The following is a 22855-nucleotide window of genomic DNA, read 5'->3' on the forward strand; positions in this document are numbered from 1 at the left end:
AGTGCGGAGCTCGTTCGCACAAAAGCCGTCGAGCTCGCCCTTGAAGCCGGTCTGTCGAGGGAAGACTTCAACGGGTCCATTTATTGGGTCCGCCGCTTCATGCGACACAAAGGGTTTGCCCTTCGACGGCGCACGTCAATCTGCCAGAAGCTGCCGGAGGAGTACAAGGACAAGTTGACAGAGTTTCAACTCTACGTGAATAGCCTCCGGCGGCAGCATGGCTACATGTTAGGCCAGATCGGCAACGCCGACGAAACGCCGGTGTAGTTCGACATGCCGTCGTCCACAACAGTCTGTGAATGCGGGGCAAAGGAGGTGAAGCTGCTTTTGACCGGAAGCGAGCATTCGCGCTTCACCATGATGCTTTGCTGCACGGCCGACGGCAGAAAGTTGCCCCCGTTCATCATCTTTAAGCGGAAGACGCTGACGAAGGAGGCCTTCCCGCGGGATGTCGTCGTCCGCAAGAACGAGAAGGGGTACATGGATGAGGCCCTAATGCGCGAGTGGATCCACACAGTGTGGAACCAGCGGTCCGGAACCCTCCTGCAGCACCGGAACATGCTCGTGTTGGATGCATTTCGCGGGCATTTGACGGCGTCAGTGAAGGAGGCACTTCGCGTCCGGAAGACCGATCTTGTCGTCATTCCGGGAGGGATGGCGTCAACACTGTAACCGCTGGACGTCGTCCTTAACAAGCCTTTTAAAGACCGTGTGCGTGCGTTGTACAATGAATGGATGGCTGGTGACAACCCGCGGACCCCGACAGGCCGGCTGTGCAGGCCACCTCTCGCGACAGTTTCTGCTTGGATCTCCGAGGCATGGAGGTCTCTGCCTGAAGAAATGGTGGTGCGCGCATTCAAGAAGTGCTGCATCAGCAACGCTCTCGACGGCACCGAGGACGACATGTTGTGGGAGGCGGCTAGCGAAAGGCAGTCGTCCTCGGAGGAGAGCTCCAACAGTTCGGAGGACTGAATAAAGTGCATCAGTGAACAGTTCTGTGTTTTTCTTTTTTTTTTTGCTGGTCAAGGTAAGGGGGTCGACCTATATTCCGCATTATACGGTATATGGACAGTCTCAACGGGTTTTTGCCGTCGCCGTTGCCGTCATGTCCTTCCGGTATGAAGTCCGAACTGATAAGATCCCCCCGCGCATTGTATGTTCTACCATGGGTAAAAGTGCGCGAGCGGGGGTGACGAACGCGGCCGAAGCAGAGATCAAACGAGCCAGCCCATTTCCATCGCTCAGAGGGTGCATGCGATAATATCAACCCACTCGGGAGGCCTGCCATCGAAGCAGACAGGAAATGCCCCGCCCATCTTTAACGACCATGCAAAGACGCGAGATGGGGGTGGGAGAGTTGTCGTGCGAGCAGCCACTATGAACTTTGAATCTAAGGGCCGCGCGTGCTATCTCGACAGCCATCACAGCGGGCGGCTCGTATACCCTTCTACGTGCTGAGCTCTCAACGTGAAGTGACTATGCAGAGAGCATCTCTTCCTGGAGTGGCTGTATTCTCTTACACCAGCGCTTTGTAGTTACGCGAGATCGGATACAAAACAGCTAGCAGCCAGCCTCACTTCGTGTAGCACTAAAATTTGTTGCTATAGCATTCATTGCTTCGCCCTTGCGGTTAAACTGTGACTTTTTTTCTTTTTTCCCCCCTGCATTTTGGGCATTTCTTTTCCTTTCTATGGAGAAGCTGGAGAGCCAGATTTTATTGTTATAATGGATAATGCAGCACAGGTTCACCATAGCAAGCAGTTCACTTACCCATAGGAGAGGTACACAAGTTAATGGTGCAGCAACTGCTCATTGTTCTAGTCAATATATTGTTAAAACTCGTTCATTATAAGTCGATCCAACTTTATGATAATATTTTTTTTTTCAAAAAAGCGGGAAATATGTTATTCAAACAGAGGCAATGACAACCTCAAGTGCTGTGCACTGGGCATGAGTCTGTTGCACCAACAAACCTGAGTAGAAAGGAACGTCTAGTGGGTTTCATTTATTTGTTAACACGCTGGATACAATGTCCACAGTTGTTATCATTGCATATGGGCGTGATCCTAGCCACTGCCTAAACATAAACAACTGAATTTTTGGACGTGCTTGAAAAACAAGGACACAGTGAGGCACACACAAACCACAAACGAATGTGTGCCTCACTGTGTCCTTGTTTTTCAAGCAGATCCAAAAATTCAGTATGCTATTCCAACTAGCCCAAGAAACAGCACTCCTGAAATAAACAACTGAGCTCAGGGTGTGTTCAGATAAGATCGAACACGAGGTCCCGGTCACCATTCCCGATATTGATGAAATTTACTGCAGGTCTAGGCATTACACCCAGAACAATGGTTTCGCAGTTGGTTTTGCGAAAAAAAATTTGTTCGCCTGAAAAAAAAAATATACAAATTTTGGCCGCAAAAAAACACTTTTCCGCCAATTTCGCGATTTCTGAATTTTGAGCGCACCTAGGGGAAAAACGGTGGATTTCTTCGTCACAATATTTATTCCCCTTAAAGAACAAGTGAAATACGATCTTATGAGTCTTTTATTTCCCTTGCTTGTCAAAGCACATTTGAAGAAAAAAATCACAAACTTGGCAAATCGCACAAAATACCTTTATTTCAGGAATTTATTGCTGCATGCAAGTTAAAGTGAGGATAATAAAACTCGGTACATATTAACTTTGATACTTTCGCTCTCTTTTAAAATAATTTGCTTGGTTTTATCGCGTTCTGTTTCACTTGATAAGTGGGCTGAAACGTAAGTGATTTACCAAAAACGCCTAACTTTGAAAATGATTTTCTCAAAAAGGCCATTTTTAATTTTTTTTAAAATCCCTCTGATTGAACTCAAGGACGTCGTCTACAATTCTGCAGAAAAAGACGTTGCATTATTTTGGTTGCTGACAAGTTATAGTGCGTCGAATGTGACCATACCAGCCTAGCGGCCGCGTCGTTCGTTATGTGCTGAAACTCGGATATAAGTTGCTAAAAATACTTGTACGTGACTTAATCACAAATCAGCAGCTCCACGCCAACAAATGCGCAGCCAGGTGTCATGGTTCAGCAAGCTTAGTCTTGCGATCAGCCGCTTGACAAACCCGCGCAGCAGCGGCCGTTCCATGCTGCGGGCGCTCACTTTACATGAGTGCCGCTTCGAATGCGGATAAGCTCCGCTTGCGCGCCAAACTACGCTCAGAGGACGAACGAGAGAAGTAATGCATCACTGTGAAAGTTAAAGGCTGTTAAGTGCTAACAAATGTCATAGTATGCAACGAAAACTCTGCCGGCAATTTCCCAGTGAGCGCCTCCAGTAGTGCGCTCATGTGTTGCTTTCTCTCTTCTGATGGCCTAAAGATAATTAGTTTCATTCTATGAGCAACATATGACACAAAAGAAAGCCATTGACATCTAAAGAAAACTGTCATACGTGCTTCCGATGGTCGAACAACTCAAACTGCAGTTGTTCATCTCGTGCCAGAACACTTGTCAGCCGGCTGTGAAAAGAAGTGTGTCCAAGTCCTTTGCTTCATTAAAGAACCGCTTTTACAATGCTGTATTGTTCTGCGTCCACAGATAGAATATCCAACGCAAGTCGAGCGTTTACACGATATTTTGCGGCTTCGCGCATAACAGCAGGGAAAAAAATACATGCGTGCTGTAATGAAGGCGCTCACTGGGAAATTGCCGGCAGAGTTTTCGTTGCATATTATGACATTTGTTGGCACTTAACGGCCTTTAACTTTCACAGTGATGCATTTCTTCTCTCGTTTGTCCTCTGAGCGTAGTTTGGCGCGCAAGCGGGGCTCATCCGCAGTCCAAGTGGCACTCATGTAATGTGAGTGCCCGCAGCATCGAGCGGCCGCTGCTGCGGGCTTCTCAAGCGGCTCATCGCAAGACAAAGCTTGCTGAACCATGACACCTGGCTGCGCATTTGTTGGTGTGGAGCTACTGATTTGTGATTAAGTCACGTACAAGTATTTTTAGCAACTTATATCCGAGTTCCACCACATAACGAACGACGCGGCCGCTAGGCTGCCATGGTCACATTTGACGCACTATAACTTGTTAGCAACCAAAATAATGCAACGTTTTTTTCTGCAAAATTGTAGATGACGTCCTTGACTTCAATCAGAGAGATTTTAAAAAAAATTAAAAATGGCCTTTTTGAGAAAATCATTTTCAAAGTTCGGCGTTGTTGGTAAATCACTTACGTTTCAGCCCACTTATCAAGTGAAACAGAAGGCGATAAAACCAAGCAAATTATTTTAAAAGAGAGCGAAAGTATCAAAGCTAATATGTACTGAGTTTTATTATCCTCACTTTAACTTGTATGCAGCAATAAATTCCCGAAATAAAGGTATTTTGTGCGATTTGCCAAGTTTGTGATTTTTTTCTTCAAAAGTGCTTCGACAAGCAAGGGAAATAAAAGCCTCATAAGATTGTATTTCACTTGTTCTTTAAGGGGAATAAATATTGTGACGAAGAAGTGCACCGTTTTTTCCCTAGGTGCGCTCAAAATTAAGAAATCGCAAAATTGGCGGAAAAGTGTTTTTTGCGGCCAAAATTTGTATATTTTTTTTCAGGCGAAAAAAATTTTTCTTCGCAATACTACCTGCGAAACCATTGTTCTGGGTGTAATGCCTAGACCTACAGTAAATTTCATCAAAATCGGGAATGGTGACCGGGACCTCGTGTTCGATCTTATCTGGACACACCCCTCAGCAAAATCAGCGCAACAGCAAACAATGAATTAAAAAGGGGGACGGAGACAAGCGCCAGTCTTCTTCAGTCTCTTTTCTTTAGTCCATCATCTGTTACACTCTTTTTTTTTTCCACATAATATCACCAACTAGCCCAGTTGCACACATTACAACACTTTTCCATCATTATACCTTATTTATTGCTAATAAGAAAGTCAACTGACCACACTGAAGGGTTCGGTGCAGCGCATGACCGAGTGTGCAGACAGCACCTGCAGGCATTGCGTGAGCAGGGTGTCGTTGGTGTCGGGGCTGCTCAGCAGCAGACGCAGCAGAGGGAACGCAAAGCAGAACGCTGGGCTGGGGAGGCGATGGGCACCCGTTGGAGCGCAGGACAGGTCGTGGAAGCAGGCAACCACCCGTCGCATGCAGGAGTCTATGTCCTCTTCCATCCACCGAGGATCCACCTCACAGCTGGGCTTTGCTAGCCGCAGCATCAGGTAGCCCACTGATGCGGCTAAAGGCAGAGATAAAAGCAAGCAGACAGTTGTCAGTGCTAGCTTTTGACTGTCACAGACCCCTCACAGGGTAGCGCATGACAAGGGCAGCAAAACTGCCAGTCAAACATAACTGTTACCACTAAATAAAAAAGAGAACAAGAACAACAAACTGTGAAGATAGATTCAAAATATAAAAGGAAGTCGAATATGGTACACATTTCCAGTTTGCAGGTATAAACAACATGCCAAAACTCCAACTTCTTGTGAGGAGGAGCACAGAAGCAGTTTGGAAGAAAGTAGACTGGACAGGAAATAAGCTTACTCAAATATGCTGAGTCAAACTCATGCCTTTGTCATCCGGGGTGTCCGTAAAGGACACCCTGGGCAACGAAGGCACGAGTTTTCAATGACAGTGAGTAATTTGCTGTTGTGTATTCTGCTTTAAAAAATCCTGTCCATGAACGTGGACACAGGTAGTGAAGAGGTTAGCATTTACGAAGGCAGTTTACTGGCTCTTAACAAGACAAAATTTAGCAGAAAAGTCGCAAAGGTTGCAAAAGGCAAAGTACGAGTACCATCTCGCTAAATCTAGCAACACTTTCACTGCCGTCCCTGCCAGGGCACTGACCAAACTGTTGCAGGTCAGGTGTGAAGAGGACGTCCTTGAGGCGCAGGTAGGCAGGCACCACGATGGGTGCTGCCAGACGACTGCTGAACAGGGCAGTCAGGGCCTGCACCAGCTGTGGGAACAGGGGTGCCCCGTACTGGCAGACTGCGGACGCAGGTGCCGCCATCACCGCATCCAGCAACAGCATGGCACGCTCCACTGAGCCAGCAAGCTGCACATGCATTTCACAAAAGCACTGTAAGGATTGTAAGCAAAATAATAATCCATAATATTTTTCATGACTCCACGAGATTCATATTCTAACTGAGGTTTTACTGGATTTGGTTTGTAGTAGTATGATGAATTAGAAGCTGATAACTGCAGAAGAGGTAGTTTATTACACATACTTGGCCGAATAAATGCTTTTGCAGTTGGCATCAAATGAAAGAAGTGAACTTGTGCCGGCACGTAATGCGTAGGACAGACAACCGGCAGTCATTTAGAGCGGCGGAGCGGATACCAAGGGAAGGGAACTGAAGGTGAGGATGACAAAGAGACTGAGCGATGAAATTCTACACTTTCCCTCAAAACCACAATTAGCATCACATAGAAGACTTTATTGCACTCAGCCTTTACGACGAACATCGTGGCCACAACAAAAATTTTGACATAATTTTCAATGCATAAATGGAGAGGTTTCCGGTCACAAGGCACAGCCATATGTACTCAAGTAAGATAAATGGAGCCATACCTTGCGTACGCGAAGACGTATGGCATGCTCCTTCTGGAGCTGAGCATCCATCACCTCCTTCTGTTTCTTGGTCAGCTCGGGCTCCTGCACCTTGCTTTTTTTCTTGGCCTCAAGCTCCTGCACACACATACACACACCAGCACATGACAACACATCTGGACAACTAGACTCTGCCCATCCTGACGTGTACAGTACCCATGGATTGAAATGCGACATCGTTTTTTTTTTTTAGTATAACGACTACTATGAGAAATTGCTCTTGACAAGCGGGTCATGTCGCTGCATGGCCCGGTCGCTACATGGCTGCTAAAGATAATGTTGACTCTAATGTAAGTGTTCAGAGTCAAAATTACGCCGATAAAATATGAACTGTATGCCAGAAACAAAAGTACTCATGCATCAAGTACTAGCCCTAAATTTTCATGTTTCAAACCATGAGTACTGTACAGGGAGAACCACCATGAGTCAGACCAATGGATAATTCGAACTGTCCAACTAATCCCGGCAAAGTGATCAGCGCTGTACCGCTAGTCAAAGGGAGCCCTGCTAGATCAAACTCTGGTTATTTCTAGTAAATTTTCTATACCCCCAGAGTTTGACTTAATGAAGTTAGACTGTATACAGTTGAACACGGATATATCGAACCCACCTATATCGAATTTTCGGCTATATCGAACTCGTAAATTATCCGCTTGAAAATCCTTTGTAAAAGTATAGAAATTCGCACGTTTATATCGAACCGTATTTTTACCCGCCATCGGATATGTCGAACACCGCGCGAGCTGGAAGGTGTGCTTCGGCACTCACTGCGGCCCGCGACCTTCGCGGCACCGCGCCTCCGCTGACACCTGATACACTCGAAAAATGTGAGGGCGAGAGGGCTCGGACTGCACTCCTGTTGGGCGCATCCTCCAACTTGTGGAACGGCTTTTTTTTTCTTTTTTTTTTCTCTCTCTCTCTTTCTTGTGCTTTCTCCGCGTTACCGTAGGCTCGGAGAGCAGGAACAAGGTAGCCGGCGGCCTCCTCCTTCCGCCTTTTCTTTCTTTAGAGCAGGAACGAAGGAACCGGCGGCTGCTTTCTTTCGCCTTTTCTTTCTTTTCTTTTTTTTTTTTGTTGCTGTTTTGTGAGTTTTGATCAGAGCCCGCGCCTTTCGTATTTGCTCAGCCAACCACAGCTCGCACCTTTCGTACATCGCTGCTGCCCTCGCAGATAGCCCGGGTAGCCACCGCCGCCATCGCGACTGATCGCAAGCGCTTTGTTGGCGGAGTCTAGTTTCGTGAGTTGTCGCGTACCACCACATTCCTCCTTTGTGTGCGTGCTGTGCAAAGGCGTTGCGGACTGCTTGAATTTTCTACTTCTCGTGTAGCAATGACCAGCGTCAAGGAGCGCAAGAACCTTGACTTTGCAACGAAGTTGAAGGCCATACAGCGTGTTGAGGCGGGCGCAGAAAGTTCGACGGTGACGGACGACATCGGGATACTACGCAGCACGCCGAGCACCTTGTTGAAGAACAAGGTGAATATCAAGGCAAAGGCGGCGAAGCAGTGAACGTCAGGAGCCTGTCGTGTGCGCGCTCCTGCCCACGGGAAAGCAGTAAAGGCACTCTATGCCTGGTTCTTAGAAGTGTGTGTGAAGAACATTTCTGTGAATGGCCTAATGCTGATGGCTAAGGCCAAATGGTTTGCCGCTGCACTCGGTGAAGACAATTTCGTTGACAACACCGAGTGGCTTCACCGATTTAAGCAACGCTACAACATCGTCAGCAAAACCATTTCTGGTGAAAGCGAAGCCGTAAGCAGCCAGGACATCCAGCAGTGGATGACGAAGGAGTGGCCGGAAATCTCCAGGAAGTTTTCAATTGCGGAAATCTTCAACACTGACGAGACCGGTCTATTTTGGCAAATGCTGCCGAGCAAGACTCTCGACGTCCGGTGTAGCACGTGTCACGGCGGCAAAATGAGCAGAGTCTGCATGAGCGTTTTGCTGGCAGCCAACGTGGACGGGTCCCGGAAGCTCCAGCCCTTTGTGATAGGGAAAGCAAGGGAACCGCGCTGTTTCAAGCACTCTAAGCAGCTCCCCGTTCGCTACGCCTCGAACAAGATGGCGGGGATGACGCATCAGCTGTTCACAGAATGGCTGCAAGCGTGGGATGTGGAGCTGGGCAAGTCGGGGCGTCGCGCTTGCCTGCTTGTGGACAACTACTCGGCCCACCACACCACCTGCGAGTTCAAAAACGTCGAGCTGAAGTTTCTGCCGGCCTACACGACAGCGAAGCTGCGACCGCTGGACCAGGGCATCATCAAGTCCTTCAAGGTGGGCTACAGGAGGCGACTTGATAGGCTGCTGGTCCACCTTCACATGGGCACCGAGCTGAAGGTTGACCTGCTTGGTGCCATTCAAATGATGACGGGTGCCTGACGAGAAGTGAAGATGGACACAGTGGCCAACTGCTTCCGAAAGGCAGGCTTCGTGACGGCGGAACTTGCAGAAAACGGTGAAGACGGCGACGATGAGCGCATAGACGACGCATTTCGCGAGTCGTCGTCCCTCTTCCTGGCTGCCATTCCACCCGAAGTGTCTGCGGACGATTTCGTGGAAGCGGACTGCAATGTTCAGGCTGTTGCGAGCTTCGCTGAGAAGGACATTGTAGCTGCAGTCGCAGGGACCCAGGATGCCCAGGCCGACAGCTCAAGTGGCGACGAAGATCATCCAGATGAGGCGGCTTGATTCGCCGTTGTTGCGGCGACATGGAGGTAACTGGGCTGTCACACCTGGACAGCCTCGATAAGATCAAGGCCAGTGTCTTCAACTTCATTTCGAAGACGAAGAAGCAGGCCAAGATAAGCGATTTTTTTTCACGCAAATAAAACATTCTGTTGAATAGTGTGCGGAATTAGTGGTCATTCTTGAATGCGCCGATTGTAGGTGATCATCCGCCACTGGTAAGGTCTTGGCGCCTGTATTTTTTTATATCGAATTTTTCATATATCGAACTAATTCGCGATCCTTTTCGAGTTCAATATATCCGTGTTTGACTATTATCACGCACGTCTTATGGCTACCTTGTATGGTGTACACGTGAAAATCAACGAATTAGAAGTTCTGCAGAAAAGAGTGCTCCATCTATTCGAAAACTGTCGCGGTGACTGCAAGATGCATCGAGTGATGGCAACAACGATAAGTATCGAGTGATGGCAACATGATGTGGAGTACCAAAGCGGTGACGTTTTGGTACTCTAAGACCTCTAAAACGTCACTACTGCCCCGTCCCCCCCTTCCCAAAATGTATGCCTGCCTCCTTCAGCTCTGTATTCTGCAATGTCTGTCTATTCAAATTCTCCCCAAAACATGCCCAAATATGAACCCACATGATCACCTGCAAACTAGGGATGGTCGATTAAAATTTTTTAATCGATTAATCGTTAATCGATTTAGCCTTTAAGCGATTAATTGCTTTCGGCGGACTGATTTAATCGATTAATCGACATTTTTTATGGGTGCTTAAAAATTGATATCTCTTCGTTTCAGAGGCATCGTTCGTGTTTGATATGGACCCAAATCTTTCAGGGGCGAAGCTCCTCAGGGTGTGGGCCTGTCCCTCCTTTGTAGTATGTAGCATGTAGCCACACATAATGGGATGCATCCACTCCATGTGATACAGATGTGTCATGAGTAAGGAGAGGACGTATGGACGACGAAGACGACGAAGTAGGAGGAGAAGCACGCGGAACAGGCACGAGCGCGTGCAGGGTAGCACACGGCGCGATGCGCGTGACACGAGCCGTAAACGAAGGCAGCAGTTCGATGAGCTGGCATTGTTTGCGTGGCTACTGAAGAAGAAGGTCGCATTGGCAGCCGCGTTCTGCCAACGGGAAGGCAGCGAGCGTTCGATTCCGGAGGCCGTGACGCTGGCACTCCGTGGCGTGGCCGTTGACCTCGACGACGCTCGGGCGAGGCTCCTCGGAGGTGCTGCAGCACCTTGCGGCAATCCCGGACGCATCAGCAGCAGTCCCCCTTCAAGCTTCAGCCAGCAACAATCCCCGGGACGCCACGTCATCGGGTACAGCAGGGGCCGAGCTCGGACTTAGGCCTAAGCGACAGAGACGCCTTGCCACGTCAGCGACTGGGAAAAGGCTTACGGCAGCTTCGTGGTCTGTTATGCATCGGGACGACAGTTCATCGGGACGACAGAGGATCGTCGGCGACATCGACTGGGGAAACAGCACAACGGAGGCTGGACTTACGGCGTGTAACGGAACCAAGTAAGAGTGTTCCATTGGCGAGGCCTAAGTGGCCAGACAGACTCTATAGTAGCGACGCGAGTCGGAGGTGTAGAAGTACTGAGAATTGTGTTTGTTTATTTTCGCATATTGCTCAAGTGTTTGTAAGATTTTCATTGTTAGTTGCTCTGAGTGTTTTTCTTATAGTTTTTCTTGTGTGCAATTAAATTATGTTTGCTGTGCCTACCTGCGCCTTCTCAATCTATCTCCAACGAACACGCCTCCGAGATCGGTGACAAAACAATTGGCGAGCCTGCCAGGATAGAAGATTCCAGGATTCAATCCGGCCCAGTCACCGATTCTCAGGGGGAATAAGTTGGTGCGGAGATGGATTGGGAGCGCTTGACGGCGGTAGCTAAAGATCTAGGTATGACTAAAGAGGAGACTTTGAAGTTTTTTGAAAATGCCCAAATAGAACAGGATAAGCAGATAGCACTGAAGGAGAGGGAACGCGAGTATGAACGAGAGAAACAGGAGCGCGAATTTGAACGCGAAAAAGAACTTCTCGAATTAAAGTTGAGACTAGCGCAACTTAATGGTGTTCCGCAGGATGTCCAGAGTGTCATGTCAGCATCCTCTGGCTCGCAGTCACCCAAAAATACCCGAATATGTCCGAGAAAGTTAATGGCTCCGTTCGATGAAAGACGTGATGACTTGGATGCCTATTTACACAGATTTGAACGGATTGCCAGGGGTCAAGGTTGGGACAGAAGGGAGTGGGCAACAGCACTCAGCCTTTGTCTGGTAGGAGAAGCCTTAAGTGTTTTTGGCCGAATGCCCGCTGATGACTCCATGGATTATGATAAAGTCAAGAAAACACTGTTGCAAAGATTTAGGTTGACGGCGGAAGGCTTCCGGGAGCGGTTTCGTGGGTGCAAGCCAGAGAATGCAGAGACAGCGAAGCAGTTTGTGTGCCGCTTGTCAAATTATTTTGAAAGATGGATGGAGATGGCGAATGTAGAAAAAACATATGAAGGCGTACGTGATTGCATGGTCGTGGAGCAATTCTTGAATTGTTGCAGTAACAAGTTAAGTGTTTTCCTGAAAGAACGAAAGGTAGCCTCACTTGATGATGTAGCAGAGCAGGCGGATCAGTATTTGGAGGCCCAGGGATTTAGAAACCTAGGGAAGGCAAATGAAGGCTGTGACAAAGCAAGAACAGATGAGACAAAGGGTAGACCTCAGGGGGTACCGAACACGTCACAGCGACCACTCAGGTGTTTCCTGTGTAACCGCATTGGGCACCGAGCTATGAATTGTCGACCTGGAGATGGTCGTTCACAAGTAGTGGTGTGTCAGTTGTGCAACAGAAGGGGACACCGGGCGAATGAGTGTAGGTCAGGGACTACAGACAAAGTAGCCTGTATAGTGGACTCCCACGGTGGTAGCACGAAGGAAGTTGGGAGTACAGACAAAGTAGCTTGTATAGTGGACTCGCAGAGGCATAGCGTGGAAGAAGGGCAACAGGCACAGAAAGAAGAGTCAGGAAAGAACGAAATTAAGCTGTACTCGCAAGAAGAATGTTTACCGGTCGTAGATGGAGAAGTTCATGGACGAAGGGTGAAAGTTTTGAGAGATACAGGCACAAATATTGTTTTGGTGAAAAGGAGCTTAGTAGACGAATCGAATCTAACAGGGGAGTACGCAACAGTCATTTTGGTGGATAGTTCGGTGAGAAGGCTTCCAGAAGCTCGGATAAAAGTTGCAAGTCCATATTACACAGGTTGGGTGACAGCAAAGTGCTTGGAGAAGCCTACGTACGACCTGATTTTGGGTAATGTGCCGGGAGTCAGGAAAGTAGATGAGCCTGATACGAACTGGGAAAACAACAGGGACGTGGTAGATGAACAGAATGCAACCAGTGGTAGAGTAGCGGAGCCAAAGGAGAGTGGTAAGAAGGAATTATGCCACGAAAGAGTAAGAGAAGTGCAGACGCCAATAGCAGAAGTGGCCTTGGGAGCAATTACGAGAGCGGCGGCAAAGAGAGAAGCAGAGGCCACAAGATTGAAGGTGGCGACCATGCAGAATATAGATGTAACCCCTACGGAGTTCAGAGAAGAGCAGAAAAAAGATGAATCGTTGAAGGGTTGTTTTCATAAGGTAGGTGAACCATTCAAGAAACAGCGAAGCAGGAATGTATTTGAGTTCCAAATACACGATGGACTATTGTATAGGAGATGCCAGTTTAGTTCAGGAAGAGAAGTACAACAGCTGATGGTACCCAAAGCTTACAGGAAAGCGATACTTACCTTAGGACATGACAGTGCCATGGCAGGGCATCAGGGAGTTAAGAACACGCTGACTAGAATTACAGAAGAATTCTTTTGGCCTGGGATTCAGTCAGAAGTTATAAGGTATGTGAAGTCATGTGATGTGTGTCAGCACACAGTACCAAAAGGGAGAGTAGGCAGAAAGAAATTATTCGACCGTGGAAAAGAAGGGCTTGGCGTTAGTATGGGCTGTCAAAAGGTTCCACATCCATTTGTTCGGAAAGAAATTCGAAGTGCAGACGGATCATCAACCATTATAGTTCATAAACGGGGCAAAGTTGACAAATGGAAGAGTAATGCGATGGAGTCTTGCACTGCAAGAAGACTCATTTAGTGTAGAATATATTAAAGGGAGAGAAAATGTGGGGGCCGATTTTTTGAGTAGAAGTTGTTGAGCGGACAAAATAGGTGTAGAGGGTAAAACAGGGAATAGCAAAGCTTGATAGCACTAGGAGGATGAAATTGTGCAACATATATGGCGATGTATTGATGTGTGTGGTGCATATATAGTGCGATAGGGACGATTGACTTATATAGCAGTGTTGTGAAGTGACCAGCGAAGTGTGTGTGTGACAAGTATGTGGTGAAGTGTCAAGCGGAAAGGCCTGTGAGGTGACAAGAAGACAGGCATTACGACAAAAGAAAGAAGAGTAAAGTTTTTTTTTTTAGAAAAAAAAAAACTTTCGGAAAAAAGGGGCCTATGTCATGAGTAAGGAGAGGACGTATGGACGACGAAGACGACGAAGTAGGAGGAGAAGCACGCGGAACAGGCACGAGCGCGTGCAGGGTAGCACACGGCGCGATGCGCGTGACACGAGCCGTAAACGAAGGCAGCAGTTCGATGAGCTGGCATTGTTTGCGTGGCTACTGAAGAAGAAGGTCGCATTGGCAGCCGCGTTCTGCCAACGGGAAGGCAGCGAGCGTTCGATTCCGGAGGCCGTGACGCTGGCACTCCGTGGCGTGGCCGTTGACCTCGACGACGCTCGGGCGAGGCTCCTCGGAGGTGCTGCAGCACCTTGCGGCAATCCCGGACGCATCAGCAGCAGTCCCCCTTCAAGCTTCAGCCAGCAACAATCCCCGGGACGCCACGTCATCGGGTACAGCAGGGGCCGAGCTCGGACTTAGGCCTAAGCGACAGAGACGCCTTGCCACGTCAGCGACTGGGAAAAGGCTTACGGCAGCTTCGTGGTCTGTTATGCATCGGGACGACAGTTCATCGGGACGACAGAGGATCGTCGGCGACATCGACTGGGGAAACAGCACAACGGAGGCTGGACTTACGGCGTGTAACGGAACCAAGTAAGAGTGTTCCATTGGCGAGGCCTAAGTGGCCAGACAGACTCTATAGTAGCGACGCGAGTCTGAGGTGTAGAAGTACTGAGAATTGTGTTTGTTTATTTTCGCATATTGCTCAAGTGTTTGTAAGATTTTCATTGTTAGTTGCTCTGAGTGTTTTTCTTATAGTTTTTCTTGTGTGCAATTAAATTATGTTTGCTGTGCCTACCTGCGCCTTCTCAATCTATCGCCAACGAACACGCCTCCGAGATCTGTGACAAGATGACGATGACGACTGATGACCATGAATAAGCGCGTTCCAGTATAGTGGAATGTACCCACTACACGTGATAACGATGACGATGACGCTGATGACCATTGAAGTATAAGCGCGTTCCATGACGATGACGACTGATGACCATGAAGAATAAGCGCGTTCCAGTATAGTGGAATGTACCCACTACACGTGATAACGATGACGCTGATGGTCATGAAGTATAACCGTGTTGCAGACCACACATTCTCTTTCTGCCATGGATGAAAACAATCGTGAAGGCGCTCTCGCCCTCGAAAGGCAAAACAGCAACACCGACAACAAACGTTCCCCTGAGCTTAACGTCATATATGAGAACCCCCGCGTTTGTGTGTCAGGTCTTTGTATGATGATCGAGTGGGCAAAATTTACGGGGATTGGCGGTTTACCAGATTACCTCCGGAGCTTCACCCACTCATCATCATTCACTTCGTGGATATGGCGTGATTTTTTATCAGACGCGCTGACGGTCGAAAATTCCCACTTTCGAAAGTGCCGACGACGGGCCCGTTGTGTACAGTGCACGAAAATTCCCACTTTCGCACTCTGGACACAAGGGGTCCGTCGTCTTTGGTTGATGTCGCGGATTCAAGCATCTGTGGCCATCATCCCTGGACTATTTGGCAGCAGGTCGTATCTTCTCGAAGCCATGCCTACACGAGCTCATCGAAACCGGAGGCGCATTCGGGGACCACACTGGTTGGAAAGTCGCAGCTGAAACATGCAGTGTGGCGGAGGGCGAGGAAATCCCGAGAAAGGTAAAAGAGAGACGAAGAGGAAGAGGAATTAAATAAGACGCTCGCTCTCGCAAGCACGGCATCTTTTCTCGGTTTGTCGGTTAGATATTGTGGAAGCCCTACATAATACTATAATTGCGGACTGACGCGATGTTTTCCTTGAGGTCACCCATGCAGAGATTACACAGAAACATAGTGGCCTCAAGCAGACCATCGGTACAGGCAATTGTGGGAAATAGAGTGACATGAGTTCCTGCCTCCCGGCTAGAATGAACAGCAGCTGCAGCAGTATGCTCCGCAGGTTTCATCTGATCGTTGCCTTAACACGGCGCCACTCGCACCTTTTCAATCGTGTGTACAGCCTGAACTGTGAGTGCTATCTAGTGTATCAGACATTACACCATAAATTTCACGACTGTCCTTCTTGTCACAGCAGAAGACGGGGGCCTCTAGCTGAAAGCTGTATTTCTCCCTAAATATGCGACCATACAGTATTACTAAATACTACAAGGTCACTTCTTCAATAGTAATGCACTGGATGCTAGACCTTCGGTGAGCCAACACGTAAAGTTGCAGATTACATAAAGGGTATAAAAGACCCTTTTCACAATTCGCGACATAAAGGATATAAAAGACTGTTTTCACAATTCGCGAGTGCGTATTCCTGCGCTACACTTTCTCTCAACTAATGGCAGCAACTTTCGTGCTTCAAGTGCTGGCTTTGAGAAGTGCTCAATTGCCACATTTATTACACTTTGCAGTCGTCGTTTTCTCATCTTCAGCAAACAACGATCACAATGTGCTCCTCTTCCGATTGCCCGGCATTATGACATCGCAAAGGTAGCAGTGTAACCACCAATGTGTAATAATTACACAATGTAACACGCAAGCAACGCAAGCCCTGTGTATACTCAGGCAACGCTCAACCAGCTTAAGGGAGAGGAGGTAAAGGCACTAGCAGCAGTAGGCTGTGAGCCGGGCTCCCGCGTGCTCCCGACCGGGCTGCAGAAATTAGGCACCTTTTCCTCTTCAAACCACTACCACCACCACCACCGACCGGGCTGCAGAAATTAGGCACCTTTTCCTCTTCAAACCACTACCACCAGAGAAGCGCGCAAGTTCATTTCTGCCTCGATGGGCTGGAGCCGCCACCTGCCGGGGCTTGAAGCATTGGGGAGTGCTTAGAGTTGGACGCCGTACGCGACAGAGATCAGGGCGAGTTCATATCTTTCTCTATGGGGTATGGCCGCCGCCAGCTCCGGGCTCGTTCTGCTAGCGCAGAAATATGCGCTGCAGTGAAAGCAGTGAAAGAGAGGCGATGTGCACGGCATCTGCGTCTCAGGATAGCGCGCCTCGCAGTCATGCGCTCCGGCCAAGCTGCGAGGTCGGGGGCGGGAGTGGGGTGTGCCGTAATCGATTAATCGAATAGTTTTAATCGATTAATCCGATTAATCGAAAGGAGGAAATCGATGATGATTAATCGATTAATTGTAGACCTTTAATCGATTAATCGTTCATCAATTTTACCACCCCTACTGCAAACCACAAGAGCTACAGACGCGTCTGGGCACGTTCTCACCTTCTTGAGCTCAATCTCCTCCATCTGCTCCTTGAACGAGTACACCTTGCTTTCACGCTTGATGTTCTTGGACTCGGTGGTGGCCTCAACCACACTGCACGACAGAGAAAGATGTGTGCCAGAGTTTACTAAGGGAGTATTAAGCTTCTGTTCTTTCAAACATTCTTTCAAAGATAAAGCAGAGCACACGCGTAGCACATTTTGAAATGTGCGCAACTTTAATGGAGAAGCCAGCAGTTTCCACCACACAACTACACACAAAGCCAGCATAAAAGGACTTCAGTGAGACTGCAGACTGCAGAGCCGACTGTCATGCTTTGTACTTTGTCCGGCTTGGCACCTCAACTGTGTTACAGGAAAGGTGAGTTGACATATCCAGTCGTAAGTGGAAAAAAAAAAAGTGAAGGCGATGAGTACAAGACAGGTGCAGGTTTTTTTCAAAGAGTGCATTGGGAAATTTATTTTAAAGTGGTAGATGTAAAGCACCCGAGGAGAATTCTAACACAAGAACATACTCAAAAGCAGCACGCACTTCCCCAACAACCAGTTTTGGATATCCGAATTTACACTAGAATATAATTTACCCTTGAATCTAACCCATGCTCATTTTTTCGAGAGTTCACAATAAACATGATGTTACCAGATATGATATGCCCATATGTCAACGATCAGAACAAAATGAGAGACTAGTACATTTAAGTAAAAAACAAGTTCCATGGATTAAATTGTTCTTTTTTCCAGAAGAACAACCAAATTTATAAACTTGTCAACATCATTCACTTATATTAAGGTTTTATGCAGAAGTATTAAAGGGACCGACAACTGATTTTTCTCGACCCAGTTTTTTACGGCGCGACAGGAAGCTCACCCTTCGTAGCGTTTGTAGCTGCAGTGGTTTATCCGAAAAGCACGCAGTTATTTTATAAGCAGTATTTTTCGATCTGAAAGGCTCCAAACACGCATGGAGGCTTGCTCCAGCAACGCTGAGAATTGATAGCGATGCCGCTAGGCCTTGTGAAAGCTGTCGTTGTTCTCCTTTCGCAGGAGTTACTGTAACTATGCTTAACCATCTTTATTTTGAGCTTTTCAACCATTTTTGAAAATAGCAGGCTGTTACAATGAGATATGTGGCTTTATACACCTTCCCGTTATTTGTACAGCGTTGTGTGCGCCTGCGCCCAAGGTTGCCTGCGCCTGTGTCATGGATGGCTTGTCCCGGCGTCGTTACTCTCTCGATACACGAGCCAAGCCAAGTAATCGAAAACGTAACTGTGCATATGCACAGCCGCACCGAGTAGCAGCGCGCGTCGTTTCTGAGACGAAGTGTAAGTAGCAAAACTATGTCGCTCCAAAATCTTAGCGACCTGGAAACTGCGCGCACGGTTGCATGAGCACGCTGAAAATTTGCTCAAGATGCGCTGATGAGCATGGGATCATTACGTCACGCGAAGGCAGCACCACTTTAATGCATACTACTAACGCAGGCCTATATGCACATTATTATGGAGTAATACATTTTAATATAAAGAAACGAACAATATTTCAATACTAATAAAAAAATCGTCGACCGCGTACAGCAATCAACGGTCCCGTGGCCGTCTTCATCGGATCATTCATGTTTTTGCGCCAGAGGCGCCACAGGTCATTTTGCGCGACTTTCAATTAAGAAATAAAAATATAAATCCATCTCTCACGAAAAAAACAGGGTTGGTTTGAGTCAGTGCAACTCATTTCATATTCTGGGCAGTGGTCGGTCCCTTTAAGGTTTTAAGCAGAATTATTAAGGTAGTATTAAGGTTTGCAGCAAATAACACTATCCAGACTATTAAAACTTCAAAAATTATTTCTGACTAATTACTGTTTGTTTCGACTATATGTTCACATAAGCCTACCTGTAGTCATTGGCAATTTCCGCTTATGACCACCAGATGAAGATGAAGATTAGTAATGTTCCGTCCTGTATTCTTGAATGATCATCTGTCCATTATCACGGGCAAGAGTGAATCTCAAAACTATTTTGCCCTGAGCTTAACAACGATGTATACCTTTGCTTGAACAATCACTAGTCCATGTCATAGATGACAGCCAATCTCAGAAATGTGGTGTGCCGAGCTTGACAAAGACCTATCTTATATAACTTCGATACACTTACTACAGTCGATCCCGGGTATATAGAACTCAGATATATCGAATTATTGGCTATATCGAACAGTTGAGAAATCCCCTTGAATTTCCCATACAAAAGTATGGGGTTGGTGTGCACGTATATCGAACTCCCGCACAGCGAAACATCCGCTATATTGAACACTGCCCCACGCCGAAGCCCAGGAAGTGCATTTTTCCTAACAACTATTGATCATTTTTCGGCCGCGTTCTTATAAGTTCCAATCCCTCGTCGCGCGCAGGTGACGAAATTGCGTTGCTCTAGTTCGTTGCGCAGCGCTTGTCAGTTCACCGGTATATTTGACGTGCGGTCCGCAGGTTTTAACGCATGGGCTAGTGTTTTTCAAAGAGGCTCATTGCCGAGGGCACCAAAATAAGAATTCGAAGTGATTTGGCAGCCTTATTGTAATGTTTGCATTGCCTTCCTTGTCTGTTTGCGCACGATGGCATGCGGGCCCGCAAAGCATGGCCTTCGAGATCCGCAACCTCGTGACGTATTTCTAGTGTTTTCGGTTTTAAAATGCAGATCTCAGAGGCTAAGCTTTTTTTCGCATTTCTCGCCAAAGTAGCGGCTGCCTTCTACAAAGCCACAAGTGCCATCAATATCGCCCACATGTCGACGGTGGAGAAATGTTTCTTCGTGCAGCGTTGTCTCTTGTGACATGTGGACTTGTGTACTTCTCGATCCGTTCTTGATAAATCGTCATTCGGGAGTCGAAGTAAACATTGTCCCGCTCATAGAGATAAAAATGATGACTGGTGCTTGGAACAACGTCAAGTAAAGCACCGTCGTGCAGTGTTTCCTTACGGGCCTTGGTGCCAGGTGACGACTTCGGGCGCGTCATGACCGCCGACTACGGCGTACGGTGCGTCAGTGAATTTTGCGACTTAGCGTCTCCGGGCTCCGTATCGGAAGGGAGCACAGCGAGTGACTTCATCGGTGCAGATAACGACGTAGCTGTTTCTGACTGCATCGATGCCGAGATCATAGCTTACGTTGCCGGTGCTGCGGAAATAGGCCCGTGCGGTTTGAAGATGCCAGCCGTCGCTGCCACCGCTAAACCCTTTACCGCATTACAGAGCTCGCATCAGCGTTCAGCATCGATCACCGCTGTTGTGGCGGAAGGTGCTGAATTTACTTGTTTGGAAAGCTTATATAATATTGACGATGACTTGATGAATTCACGGCGCGCAAGCAGCAAGACAAGTTGCCGGACTTTTTTCATGCGAAATAAAGTGCGCTAACTTGCAAAAGAAGTTCTCGCTTTGTTCTTTAGCCTATGTGAGCGAATCGTCATATTCGTGCTTTTTACGATTTTAGAAAACTGTGTCGAGGCCTGTAGTGCTTTAATTAAAGCCTTAAATACGCATATTTCGTATTTCGAATTATCGATATATCGAACTATTTCGCGATCCCCTTCGAGTTCAATATATCCGGGATCGACTGTATATAGACTTGCATCTTCTTGTCCAATTGCCATTTCGTAATCGCAGGTAAGACCTGATGTTGACACTACTCTGTGCTGGGCTTTGTGGGATGCAAAGCTCAGTAGCTCATCAGCACTGCCAACATGGATAGCACACGTTTGTGCAAGTTGCTAGGGGCAAACGCCCGACATACCAATGAGGAACTGCGCTGCAGTCACATGGCGAGTATTGCCAATCAAAAGCCTTTGCGAGATCATGGAACTTTTGTTTGATTACCACTGGTTCAGCTAACCGAAGCACCATATTAGCAGGAGAACTGTGTTCTCCAAAGAAACCAAGTTGACAGCACTCAGATATGCAGTTACAGTAGAACCCTGCTGATACGTTTTTGAAGGGACCGTAGGAAATAAACGTAAGAGAGGGGAAACGTAAGAGCCGAAAAACAGGAAAAACGGCAAAATATTTAGTGGTACAGAATTTTATTTCAATTCTTACGAGCAGCACGAAAATTGGCGCGCTCAGCCGCGATCTAGTCGATGGATAGAAACGCGGAGCTTAGGACGGCCTTATCCACAGGAATGTAATCAACGTATGTGATTTTTTTAACACCAGCAGCTGTAGGCGTGAAAGAACTAAGCACACGCAATCACGACCGGTGCGGCGAGTCCGACCGCGAACCGCACGCACGACCATGCGAGCTCCAACCAGCTCGAACTCCTCCCGTTCTCCGACAAATAACGATGATGATGAGTCTACGCCAACGCGATGGCAGAAGTGAATGCCAATCTCGAAGGCCTTGCTTTCGCAAGCAATTACGTCATACACGCCATGTTTGTGCAATGCAAATCTCAGAGGCTATGCTTTTGTCAATAGTAAATGCCAATCTCGAAGGCCTTGCTTTCGCGAGCAGTTACGTCATAGACGCCATCTTTGCCATTTGAATCTCGAAGGCCATGCTTTTGTTTGCATCAATTGAAAGATTCTGTTGCTTGCGCCTCTCATGCGGCTAATATTACGGTCAAACGAGGCCAAGCTGCGTGAAAATGCGCCATGGCCGCTCTCTTTGGTAGTCACTCGGTCGGCTCCGGGCGCACTTCGCAACGTATCATACGGGAACGGTCCGACAGTTACGACGTAACAGCGGGGTTCCCAATACATTGTATCCTATGGGAGCTATGCCGGGACCGGCAGAAAACGACGTAACAGCCGGGAAAACGCAGCAGTGAGGAACGTAACAGCGGGGTTCTACTGTATTAAGATAATGTAGCTTGAAACACACAATTTCTTTTCTTTTTGCGATTTCCAAGTGAGTTTTCATCATCTTAAATGATATAACAATGTTTTTACTTTATTTCTACCCAATTTATGGCAAATAAATTCTGGATCAGATAAAAAAAGGAGTCAGAGAGAGTGAATAAGTAAATTTCAGAAAATTCATCTTTCTTTTGTCAATACCTCACAATGTGATAGTCACGTCCCATTAAGGCTTGCCTGCAAAATGTTAAAATGTGGATCCTCTGCAATAAAACGCTGTGGATAGCGAATTACTCACGTGGAGAGCACATTCTTGTTGTGGAGGACACCCTCAGGTGTGCTGTAGATGGAGTACTCCTCAGCCGTAACTAGCCGCAACTCGGTCTGGCTCAGAGCTGCCAGCACCTCAGAGATTACTGAATTCATCACGAACTCTGGCAACACGGCCGTCAGGGTGGTGATGGATCCTTTCACGTCCTGACGAAGAAGACAGTGAGAAGCACAAGCCGGTTTGGTACAGTTTAAAGAAAGGCAGAAACATAGATTCTATATGGTATGTCCAAAGGTTGATATGGAATGTCCAAAAGAAACAAAATTTGTATTTGGTATCACCCTTAAAGATAACAGTCAGTGTGACCATGGACAGCACCATCATCTTATGACCCCTTGTACTACCAAAATGTGTTCAAAACACTTCTTTACTGTATTAACAATCTCAGTGAAGAAGAATCATAGGAGCCCAGCATGTTGTTGATTATCACGTTACTGTAGTATTAGGTTTGTGTGCTCTCTGGTAAAGCTTTTAAAGGGACACTAAAGGCAAATAACAATTTATGTCAGAGTGAAAGCTCAATGTATGACAACTTCTAAAACGGCAATACTATCAACAGCAGTGCCCTACTTACTGAGAAATTAAGCTAAATGTATCACATGATGAGCGCCACGAGTGGGACATTTTCGAAGTGATCCTGATGACGTATGGGAGTCTGC

General features: G+C 47.3%; 1 protein-coding gene across 1 annotated transcript in view; it reads right to left on the reverse strand.

Annotated features, from left to right (window-relative positions):
- LOC119390613 (eIF-2-alpha kinase activator GCN1-like) overlaps positions 1-22855 on the reverse strand; it is a 298045-nt gene that overhangs the window by 186414 nt on the left and 88776 nt on the right. The window contains 5 exon segments of the mRNA XM_049415316.1: positions 4933-5225; positions 5837-6047; positions 6567-6683; positions 17021-17114; positions 22164-22342. Coding sequence (XP_049271273.1) covers positions 4933-5225; positions 5837-6047; positions 6567-6683; positions 17021-17114; positions 22164-22342 — 894 coding nt within the window.

Source organism: Rhipicephalus sanguineus, chromosome 4, assembly GCF_013339695.2.
Source record: "Rhipicephalus sanguineus isolate Rsan-2018 chromosome 4, BIME_Rsan_1.4, whole genome shotgun sequence".
Taxonomy (NCBI): Eukaryota; Metazoa; Arthropoda; class Arachnida; order Ixodida; family Ixodidae; genus Rhipicephalus; species Rhipicephalus sanguineus.